A 12,332-nucleotide genomic window follows, 5' to 3' on the forward strand; every position below is an offset into this window, starting at 1 on the left:
TTAGCTTACGCATCAACGCATGTTTCATGATAACTACATTTTTATCTATGTGATGTATTGCCATGCTTTTTGTTCTTGCTTATTGTAAATCGCTCTGGATTAAGAGCGTCTACTAAATGCCTAAAATTGTAAATTGAAATTGCCTAAATTGTATACTCAACTACATCTCAGAGGAAAATATTACACTTTTTTTTTTACTCCACTACAATTATTTGAAAACTTCAGTCATTGGTTATTTGGCAGCTTTACGTTATTATTAGGAGGTGCATGTGTTTGGTCCGACGTACTAACAGCCTAGCCCGACAAAAGAAACCTAACTCAAACCTCACAGGGAAGCCAGGGGTGAGTCTTAACCAGCCACACATGTTGGGAGCCACAGGTGAGTCGACTCTTAACCGTTAACCAGACACGCATGTTGGGAGCCACGGGTGAGTCTTAACCCATTTAGGCCTGACGTCGAAATTTAAAAAAAATCTTCTAAATCCTCCAGTTTTCTGAAATAAATATTTTCAAGATTTTTCAAAAATAGCAGACCTACAAGCTCGTAGCGCGCCACTCGGTGGCGCGCTATGAGCTTGTAGATCTGCTATTTTTCAATAGCTAAATTATAACATAATGTTTAAAACACCAAAAGGGGTTCCCGCCCAAAATGGGTTAACCGGCCACGCATGTGTCTTAACTGGCCACGCAAGTGTCTTAACCGGCCACACATGTGTCTTAACCGGCCACGCATGTGTCTTAACCGGCCACGCATGTGTCTTAACCGGCCACGCATGTGTCTTAACTGGCCACGCATGTGTCTTAACCGGCCACACATGTGTCTTAACCGGCCACGCCTGTCGTCTTAACCGGCCATGTATGTTGTCTTAACCGGCCACGCATGTGTCTTAACCAGCCACGCATGTGTCTTAACCAGCCACGCATGTGTCTTAACCGGCCACGCATGTGTCTTAACTGGCCACGCATGTGTCTTAACCGGCCACGCATGTGTCTTAACTGGCCACGCATGTGTCTTAACCGGCCACGCATGTGTCTTAACCGGCCACACATGTGTCTTAACCGGCCACGCCTGTCGTCTTAACCGGCCATGTATGTTGTCTTAACCGGCCACGCATGTGTCTTAACCGGCCACACATGTGTCTTAACCGGCCATGCATGTGTCTTAACCGGCCACGCATGTGTCTTAACCGGCCACGCCTGTTGTCTTAACCGGCCACGCATGTGTCTTAACCAGCCACATGTGTCTACACAGGGAACTTGAAGACATATTTGCATATCATAACCACAGCTGGAGGTCTATTAGAGTAATGTTAACTCCATAGACATAAAATCATGACACTCCACTGGTAGAAGTACTGGGCTACAGCCACCTCTGGTAGAAGTACTGGGCTACAGCCACCTCTGATAGAAGTACTGGGCTACAGCCACCTCTGGTAGAAGTACTGGGCTACAGCCACCTCTGATAGAAGTACTGGGCTACAGCCACCTCTGGTAGAAGTACTGGGCTACAGCCACCTCTGGTAGAAGTACTGGGCTACAGCCACCTCTAGTAGAAGTACTGGGCTACAGCCACCTCTGGTAGAAGTACTGGGCTACAGCCACCTCTGATAGAAGTACTGGGCTACAGCCACCTCTGGTAGAAGTACTGGGCTACAGCCACCTCTGATAGAAGTACTGGGCTACAGCCACCTCTGGTAGAAGTACTGGGCTACAGCCACCTCTGGTAGAAGTACTGGGCTACAGCCACCTCTGATAGAAGTACTGGGCTACAGCCACCTCTGGTAGAAGTACTGGGCTACAGCCACCTCTGGTAGAAGTACTGGGCTACAGCCACCTCTGGTAGAAGTACTGGGCTACAGCCACCTCTGGTAGAAGTACTGGGCTACAGCCACCTCTGGTAGAAGTACTGGGCTACAGCCACCTCTGATAGAAGTACTGGGCTACAGCCACCTCTGGTAGAAGTACTGGGCTACAGCCACCTCTGGTAGAAGTACTGGGCTACAGCCACCTCTGGTAGAAGTACTGGGCTACAGCCACCTCTGGTAGAAGTACTGGGCTACAGCCACCTCTGGTAGAAGTACTGGGCTACAGCCACCTCTGGTAGAAGTACTGGGCTACAGCCACCTCTGGTAGAAGTACTGGGCTACAGCCACCTCTGGTAGAAGTACTGGGCTACAGCCACCTCTGGTAGAAGTACTGGGCTACAGCCACCTCTGGTAGAAGTACTGGGCTACAGCCACCTCTGGTAGAAGTACTGGGCTACAGCCACCTCTGGTAGAAGTACTGGGCTACAGCCACCTCTGATAGAAGTACTGGGCTACAGCCACCACTGGTAGAAGTACTGGGCTACAGCCACCTCTGGTAGAAGTACTGGGCTACAGCCACCACTGGTAGAAGTACTGGGCTACAGCCACCACTGGTAGAAGTACTGGGCTACAACCACCTCTGGTAGAAGTACTGGGCTACAGCCACCACTGGTAGAAGTACTGGGCTACAGCCACCACTGGTAGAAGTACTGGGCTACAGCCAACACTGGTAGAAGTACTGGGCTACAGCCACCTCTGGTAGAAGTACTGGGCTACAGCCACCACTGGTAGAAGTACTGGGCTACAGCCACCACTGGTAGAAGTACTGGGCTACAGCCAACACTGGTAGAAGTACTGGGCTACAGCCACCTCTGGTAGAAGTACTGGGCTACAGCCACCTCTGATAGAAGTACTGGGCTACAGCCACCTCTGGTAGAAGTACTGGGCTACAGCCACCTCTGAGAACAGAGTGTTTGTGAAGGCCAATAGATACTTTATGTTCTCTCGGCCAGCTGGAAGCATCAGAACATTCCGGATCACTTGGGTACAGTGCATTTACAGCAATGTCTTAATTATCCAAGCTGTGTGATACCGTGCTTTGGCAGTGGCCGCTATTGAACCCAGAAACTGGAGATTCAACTACATGCGTGCGTGCCCGCACCCACAAGCTCTCGCACGCACGCGCGTGCTCGTTCACACACACACACGCACGCACGCACGCACGCACGCACGCACGCATGCACGCACACGGGGGGGGGTTAACTGATCTACACAGAAACAATTCCTCCTCTGTTCGCTGAGCCCAACATCAACACGTGAGGATGAGAGTTGATTTTGTGAGACGTCCAATTCAAACACTAGTCAGCAGATCTCTACACAGCCTCTCCTTCATACTGGGGCTGATGTGGAAGTAGAGCTCAGAGTCAGCAGATCTCTACACAGCCTCTCCTTCATACTGGGGCTGATGTGGAAGTAGAGCTCAGAGTCAGCAGATCTCTACACAGCCTCTCCTTCATACTGGGGCTGATGTGGAAGTAGAGCTCAGAGTCAGCAGATCTCTACACAGCCTCTCCTTCATACTGGGGCTGATGTGGAAGTAGAGCTCAGAGTCAGCAGATCTCTACACAGCCTCTCCTTCATACTGGGGCTGATGTGGAAGTAGAGCTCAGAGTCAGCAGATCTCTACACAGCCTCTCCTTCATACTGTGGGGCTGATGTGGAAGTAGAGCTCAGAGTCAGCAGATCTCTACACAGCCTCTCCTTCATACTGGGGCTGATGTGGAAGTAGAGCTCAGAGTCAGCAGATCTCTACACAGCCTCTCCTTCATACTGGGGCTGATGTGGAAGTAGAGCTCGACGCATGCCGGATCTTTTGGGGGGTCTGATGTCCATCTTGATTTTGGACAGTCCTATAGCTATAGCAGTGGTTCTAAACCTTTCCAGGCCGCAAACCTCCAAAATACCCTATTGGCCTGAATATAGGTTTTGTTCTAATGGAAATGGAGTCGTATTATAATCGGGGACTAGACTATTTGACATTCAATGTTCTTTTTCCAGTCTTGGAACAATGTGGGTCGTCTTATAATCAGAGTAGCCTTATATTCTGCGCAATACGGGTAATCATGTTTGAACTTGAGGACCCCCCCTTTTGAACTGGGGACCCCCCAAAATAATCATATTTGAACTGGGGACTCCACTTTTGAACTGGGGACCCCCCAAAATAATCATATTTGAACTGGGGAACCCCCAAAATAATCATATTTGAACTGGGGACTCCACTTTTTAACTGGGGACCCCCCAAAATAATCATATTTGAACTGAGGACTCCACTTTTGAACAGGGGACCACCCAAAATAATCACATTTGAACTGGGGACCCCCCAAAATAATCATATTTGAACTGGGGACTCCACTTTTTAACTGGGGACCCCCCAAAATAATCATATTTGAACTGAGGACTCCACTTTTGAACTGGGGACCCCCCAAAATAATCATATTTGAACTGGGGACCCCCCAAAATAATCATATTTTAACTGGGGACCCCCCAAAATAATCACATTTTAACTGGGGACCCCCCAATATTTGAACTGGGGAAGCTCATAGCGCGCTATGAAATTGCAGGCCCAAATCTTTGAATATAATATTTCACTGCAAACGTTTTAACTCAAATCTTTGCTTCTGCTGGACCCTGGAACAACATATTTTCAGATGGGAGTCGGCGGCCAATTACATATCGTTTTTGGGGTTCCTTGACATGAAATATTGAGCACCACTGATACAGAAACATGAGGTATTTCAGAAAACTGTCAGGATTTAGAAGACATTTTTTTAATTTCGACGTCAGGCGTAAATGGGTTAAATACAAACTGCAGTGACACGTATGTGGACTTGCCTTCTCCTCCATTGTGTTTTTGTCCAGCACCCGTGGGATGTTTTGCGCTGTGCGCGCTTCCCTCTTGGGATCGCCATTTCGAACATTTTGAGGGTATAGTGCACGTGTGTGCATATAAAGGCGCCTTGTAGTTAGGGCTATAGTTAGCTACATTTGTGACCAGTCTGCAAAATAAATGCTTACCAATAGCTTTCATAAAGGTGTCTGCTATCACCTCTCAAATTGTTCCAACCCAACTCCCTTGTGGGAAACTTGGTGACAGCTGGTGAAAGTTGGGGTACCATTAACCACCTACGGTAATATGCAGGCACATTTTACACTTTACATTTCCATTCTGCTTTAACCCATTTTGACCTGAGATCAGATTCTAAAAATGTCTTCTACATCCTGACAGTTTTCTGAAAAAGCTGTTTCTATGTCAGTCGTTCTTCGATTTAAAAAAAATAGCAGACCTACAAGCTCATAGCGCGCCACTCGGTGGCGCGCTATGAGCTTGTAGATCTGCTATTTTTCAATAGCTGAAGCATAACATAATGCTAACACCAAAAGGGGTTCCCGCCCAAAATGCTTTAAGTACTGTATATAGCAGCATGATGACATGGGTCAATCTAGGGGGTTTTCATGATTCTGAATCCATTATTATTACACCACTACACTATATCCTAATATTCTCATACATTATATATTTTATTATCCGACAACATTGCTATACCATATTACACTATTTCATTAATTATATTATCCTACACTATTTCATTCGACTTATTATTGTTATTGCTACTACTTGTATTTGCCTGTATCCCTTTCCCCGACTATATCTCTTCTATTATTTCTTCCTATTCCCCCCCCCCCCTCTCTCCCCCGACATGGTCGAGGCAGATGGCCGCCCACCCTAGAGTCGGGTTCTGAGTTTTTCGTTACCATTGTCGCAATATTGCTTGCTCTGGGTGGATCTTTGTTGGTTTGTAAAGTGTCTAGAGACAACTTGTTGTGATTTGACACTTTAATAAAAATTTAATTGAATTAAATTGAATTGCACGCATTTGTTTTGCACGAAAAACACTCCTTGGGCTAAAAATGTGGCCCTGCACAGAGTGGAGGATCTGCAGAGTGCTCCAGATGCGACCAGGTGTACCACACATGACCCTAACGGGCTCATTAGTCCAGCGGCCCATTATTCTGACATGTTAGGGTTATCTTCGGGTTCAGTTTCTACTTGTCAGCAATTAGACTGCTGAACAAGAGCCAAATCTGACGACACTGCACAGACTGAACTGAATTTGTCTGTTTGTTTTAAAAGGGACCCCTTAATATTTTATACACAAACTTTATACACGAACATTCATGCCTAGTTGCCTACCGTATTTATTTCTCATTTATTATGCACTCGCATCGTATCATACAGATTAGTCACTGTATCAGAGAGAGAGAGACAGGGAGAGAGAGGGAGATGCGTCACGCTTTGATCTCGCTCCAAAGCTGGCTGCTATATGGGCTGTAGTTCCAAACATCGGAGCTTCCTTATTGAGACAGAACGAGAACTTCCGCATTCCATTCTTACAATGGGAGTCTATGTTGGTGACGTAACTCTCCATCTCTATGGGTCTGGCCATTGTTTAATTGGTAATTAATTATAAACATCACCGGCCAGCGTGGCCGACGGGGAAAATGCTGTTATTAGGCTATTACATCATTTTAGCCTAATCATGTTATCCCTTGGATGAAGTAACACAACATTGCAATACGTAGTTTATCATCATTTACAGTTTAGATCCTGATGTCCTGATGTCCTATCCTGATGGGTGGTTTCATTCCAGTCATAGTGCGCTGCAGCTATCTGATAGGTCCGCCTATTCGTCCTACGATATGCAAAAAACTGTGTTGTTTTTGGCAGCAAATTTTGATTTTAGTTTTAGTCATAGTCCCTTGAATAGTTTATTTCGTTTTAGTCACATTTTAGTCACCTGGAATGTTTTAGTGTTAGTCTAGTTTTAGTCGACTAAATATAGGATTTTAGTCTACTAAATCTACAGTTGATTTAGTCGACTAAAATGTATTTTGGCAGGCCTTGATGCCGTCGTAATGACTGTTTTTACACTTGCTGAAAATAGCTGATCTACAAGCTCACAACGCGTCGCAGCGCAACGCGTTGTGAGCTTGTAGATCGGCTATTTTCAGCATGCAACTAATTGTAAAATGACTTATACAGGATCTCTTGTCCACTACATCCTAACATTTTAGTCTAGATATTTGTTGACGAAATTGTCAGTATATTTAGTCTTAGTTTTAGTCATCATAGCTACATTTTATTTAGTTTCCATTTAGTTTCCGTCAGTGGAAAAAGGTAGTCGACGGACATTTTCTTACATCTTAGTTTTAGTCAACGAAATCAACACTGATGCAAAACTTAGTTATGTAAAAAAAAATCACTAATGGACAAGTATCAGTCAAAAGGGAGACATCGAAAAGGAAGGACGGGTGGGGAGGGATCAACAACATATGGAATGTCAGAACAGGTCAGCTCCATATATGGAGATGGAGGCGTGATGTCACAAGGCGTGACATATTATATGGAGGCGTGACCATAAATGCTGGTGTGACGTGACACACGGAAATGCAGGTTTTCATAGTAAATAATAATCATCATCATCATAAGACTGATATTACATTGCTGTGAGAAAGAAGGTGATTATTATGGTTGTGGCAATATAACTATGAGGTCATACAGCACACCACCTATAATAGGCTCAATGCACAGCAGCAGCCATATTGGAAAGCATGAATTGGGCCTCTCCTTAATTTGGGCAAGGCAGAGGTGACGTGTAAACGACGATGATACTAAAGAAGGCTCTGTTCCATTTAGTGTAGCACAGTGGTTCTCAAACATTGCCATTTGAAGGACCCCCATGACTCTGAGAGCCTACAAATGGAACCAAAAGGGCCCTTAATATAAAGGAGAATTCCATGCTAGAAGGCTTTCTTACCTTTATTTGCAGTTGTTACGTCCCCACCAACGAGGTCCAGGTGTTATTTCCCCTACCATAAGCCCTCAATGAATTGCATTGAATTGAATAGGGCTATGTGTGTTGCGCTAATTCGCTTATTTCCATCGCTCAAAAATCTTTTTTTTGGTATATATCCTCTCTTCATAATGTAAATAGTATCCCAAGTGGCACACTTTACTACTTATTTCGATGGAAATAAGCGAATTAGCACAAAAACCCGACCCCATTGAGGGCTTATATTAGGGGAAATAGCCAATAATGCACTTTTGCCCAAAATAACACCTGGACCTCTTTGTTGCGGACGTAACAACTACAAATAAAGGTAAGAAAGCCTTCTAGCATGGAATTCTCCTTTAAGGGTCCATCCATAAGCATTTTAAATTATTTTGTGGAAAGACGGGAGATGACAAATTCTGAGAAAGTGTCATATTTACTATGGCCTTCAAGTTCAAATGCAATACTTTACTACCAGATGGAAGGCAGTTGATCTTTTTCTCTTTGGAAAATAATATTGAAGACACTGTCACTATAAAAGTGTATCAGTCACTATCAACACTTTTAGATGGACATTTTGGGTTTTTCCGGGTATCGAGCTCCATCCCTACCCTTAGAGGGTCCACACTTTGAAACCTAGTGTGTTTCAAGTGCACAATATCAGTCCACCCTGACCAGAATGGAACAGAGCCTTCCTTAGTAGGCCTATAATTGGGAAGGAAGGAGGCCACATTTCTTTCCAATATTATCTGTAATGACTGTTTTTACACTTGCTGAAAATAGCCGATCTACAAGCTCACAACGCGTCGCAGCGCGACGCGTTGTGAGCTTGTAGATCGGCTATTTTCAGCATGCAACTAATTGTAAAATGACTTATACTGGATCTCTTGTCCACTACATCCTAACATTTTAGTCTAGTTATTTGTTGATGAAATTGTCAGTATATTTAGTCTTAGTTTTAGTCATCATAGCTACATTTTATTTAGTTTCCATTTAGTTTTCGTCAGTGGAAAAAGGTAGTCGACTGACATTTTCTTACATCTTAGTTTTAGTCGACTAAATCAACACTGATGCAAAACTGGCTATTTCCTGACCAGAATGGAACAGAGCCTTCCTTAGTAGGCCTATCATTGGAACAGAGCCTTCCTTAGTAGGCCTATCATTGGAACAGAGCCTTCCTTAGTAGGCCTATCATTGGAACAGAGCCTTCCTTAGTAGGCCTATCATTGGAACAGAGCCTTCCTTAGTAGGCCTATCATTGGAACAGAGCCTTCCTTAGTAGGCCTATCATTGGAACAGAGCCTTCCTTAGTAGGCCTATCATTGGAACAGAGCCTTCCTTAGTAGGCCTATCATTGGAACAGAGCCTTCCTTAGTAGGCATATCATTGGGAAGGAAGGAGGAGGCCACATTTCTTTCCAATATTATCTGCTGTGCAAAGAACCATAATAGATACTAATTGATTGCTTGTTGGCAGCAGAATGTGACGATTCTAATGAGATTATTCCCTCATCAAATCAGGCAATCAGCAACAAGCGGTGGGAAGTAATCACAATCGGTGATGGAGTGTGATTTTTTTCGCGACGGGGGAGAGGAGTTATTTCATGTCCCCTTAATCAGGAACACATTGATTGGATTGTTAAAGGTGGATGCCCAACCGTGACTGTGGAAATGCGAGTTCAGGAGGGACACGTACTTGTGCGTTTGGCATGGAGTGGATTCTGAGCCAAATCTGAAACACAGAACAGAAGCACAAACACACACACAAAAAAGAACATGAAAAACAAACACAAAAACACATGCGTAAAATAAACACAAAAAAAGCAGAGAGCACACATTCAATAAATGAAAGTTAAAAGACGTTGAGCTATACTTGTATCCGTCACTACAACCTAGAACCGCTCATAAGTGCGACATTGAGCATAAATCACCGTCTTTGCCAGCAAAGCGTTGGAAGTAACAGTTTTGGATGTTCCCACCCGACAGCAGAGGCGCCCCTGAGGTGACCAAAGTGTGGTGGCTGCTGCTAGCACACACACCAGTAGGCACACATGCCCCGCCTCCCAACACCGCTGGTGGAGTGTAGGCCAATAAAAAACGTGAAGGAAGTCAGAAGTGGCGAGTGTGTGCAGTGGGCTCTCCCCATAGAGTATATAAAAGGATAGAGACTGAACTGGCGCGAAGCTCCGCCCCCCCAGCTATTCATGTCAGTGGAAGTTGCTCAGTGGCGTTTTGAAGCACCCGGAAGACTGCCGGAAGGACCGTCTCAGAACGTCTACTTCCGCATTTGACCACCACATTTTGGTGGTCAAATGCGGAAGTGCAACCGAGCGCTCAATGTTAAAGCCCAGCTGCACGGGGTTTCCCGGTCATGAATCCACGGGTCCGCCTGTAGTCCCTCCTCCTACCACTAGGGCCCAGAGCTTCACCGTTGAATAGCCTCACTGGCCCCTTGGCTCTCCCGAGTCCTGACTGCATGCGCTGAGCTGCGGATGCTGCTGCTCTGTTCACAATCGCGACAGGTACGTTCACAAATCACAAGTGCTGTACAGTCAGTGCCCCGCTATGGGGGGCTGACCCGCGGACCAGCCCGCGTGGGGGCCTGCTGATGACGTCTAGTTATGCGGCTGCCTGACAGAGACAATATGTGTAGGAATCGAAAACACGAGGCCTACGTTCTCAAAATACAGTTCAGATGGCCCGGGCGGCTAGTGTAGCGGCTGCCGAGCCTGACGGCGTGTCTCGCGTTCGACTCCCGATCCCGACGACCTTTGCCGCGTGTCACCCCCCCCCCCCCATCTCTCTCCCCATTTCCTGTCACCATACTGTACGCTATCCAATAAAGGCAGAAAAAGCCCACAAATATGTAAAAATACCGTTCAGATGTTAATGTTGCGAGGAAGAATGGAATTTGGCAAATACAAAATAAAATAATAAAAGCTTTTAAATATGCCGTCCCCTTCATCCTGGAATGCATTGCAGAAGGATCTGAACTGATCTGAGCTTTGGGGTGAATTTCAATCTATATTAAACGACGAGAGATTAGCACTATCGGCAAATGTGATTGCTTTGACATTTTGTCTACTGCCGCACCTGCTGATGTTCTGTGACCATTTCTGTTCCTGTTTGGCATTTTAACTGGATGTTGCGTTCAACTTGTTTGCAGTGTGTGACATTTGTATAATCTTTTTATTCTGTGTTTATCGCTGTAATAGTGTTACATGCTGCCTCAAGCCCCCGGAAGTATTTTACCTGGTTAAATATACGTTCATGTTGAAAGAAATATAGAGAGAGAGATAAAACATGTCATATATATATAAACACAAAGCAGAAAACGTGTAATACATAAATACTGGTCACAAAACAAAATGAGCATATACAGGACAACAGAGAACATGTAACGTGTAATTTAGACAGTCGATATACGAGCTTAAAACGTGATGCCATAAACAACACATTGTGAGTTTGTAGATCTACTATGGTCGATATCGTCGCACGATAGACGAGTATAACTCGACGCACTTTAGTGCGATGATTTCACTCACTCCCAAACCAACAAAAGCCTAACGAGGTTACTCTGATAAGGCAGAAGTAATTGGGGACAACTCGAGATAAAAATAGATCTTCAGATTACGCTGAAGAACAAAATGACAAAATAATTACCCAATTAACCACTGGCAATCATTTTGCCCAAACCCCTCTCAAGATAGAGGCCAATTAATTTTGGCCACTCTACAACACAAAGTAGCTGCAGGAAATCAACTTGCGGCGCCGACTAGTTTTGAGTCATAACATAAGAGAAATCATGACATTTTCTTTTATGAAAGGACATCTTTGGGGATGTTCTGCCTTTACTGCACAGTAGAGAATGCCAGGAAACGGGGAGATTCTTTTGAAACTGGTTGCGATGGCCACACCCTGAGAGAGACTGAGTTCACAATGTCAGATAGAAGATTTAAAGGTACCTGTCACAATTATTACATAATCGCCTAATCGCAATTATTTGAGATAATCCCAATTATCTTTGCATAAACGTCCAATGTTTCCATGTTGAAAAATGTCCAGACATTTTCAAACATTTTTCAAAAATAGCAGAAATAGACAGATCTACAAGCTCACAACATGTCACTTCAGCTTGTAGATCAACTATTTCCGCTATTTAATACACCATATTTTATGGAAAGAAAAAAATCTTAAATGTGTCAGTGATTTCTTTACAGTATGTATATTTAAGTTAGGCTATTTGTCATATCTGCGCTGTGCAATTATGTGATTACGAAGCATAAAAGGCAAACAGAAATACACATCGTAACGTTCAATGCAATGTTAAATCGTTAATCGCAATTATTTGTGTGACAATTAAATATCAAGTGAAACCTCTATTATGCTGATAGTAATCATTGCTGGAGTGTTTAGTAACAGGAGTCTCTCTAGCACCGTTTGGAACCTCAGCCTACGCTCTTAGCTCCAAGCATCGGCAGAAAGGTGGTTGAGCCGTCCAAAAACAGTGGCGAAAACCATTTATCGTTTCCAAAAAGTAAAGGTGAATTCGATTTCCCAGTTCATTCGACATTCGACCAGGGGAGGCGCTAATGCTGCCTGATCTCCGGCTGCAACTTCCGACAAAAACACGTTAA

The 12,332-nt window shown here is 44.5% G+C and overlaps 1 protein-coding gene across 3 annotated transcripts in view; it reads right to left on the bottom strand.

The window, feature by feature from the left end:
• akap7 (A-kinase anchoring protein 7) overlaps positions 1-12,332 on the bottom strand; it is a 148,074-nt gene that overhangs the window by 16,772 nt on the left and 118,970 nt on the right. For 2 of the 3 annotated variants that reach the window (XM_079525449.1, XM_079525447.1), the window contains one exon: positions 9,392-9,427. The exons of the other annotated variant lie outside the window; for it this stretch is intronic. In XM_079525449.1, the coding sequence (XP_079381575.1) occupies positions 9,392-9,427 (36 nt within the window). The remainder of the gene's footprint in view (positions 1-9,391; positions 9,428-12,332) is intronic. 3 annotated transcript variants of the gene reach the window in all.

This window comes from Electrona antarctica, assembly GCF_951216825.1.
Source record: "Electrona antarctica genome assembly, chromosome: 17".
In the NCBI taxonomy this organism is placed as follows: Eukaryota; Metazoa; Chordata; class Actinopteri; order Myctophiformes; family Myctophidae; genus Electrona; species Electrona antarctica.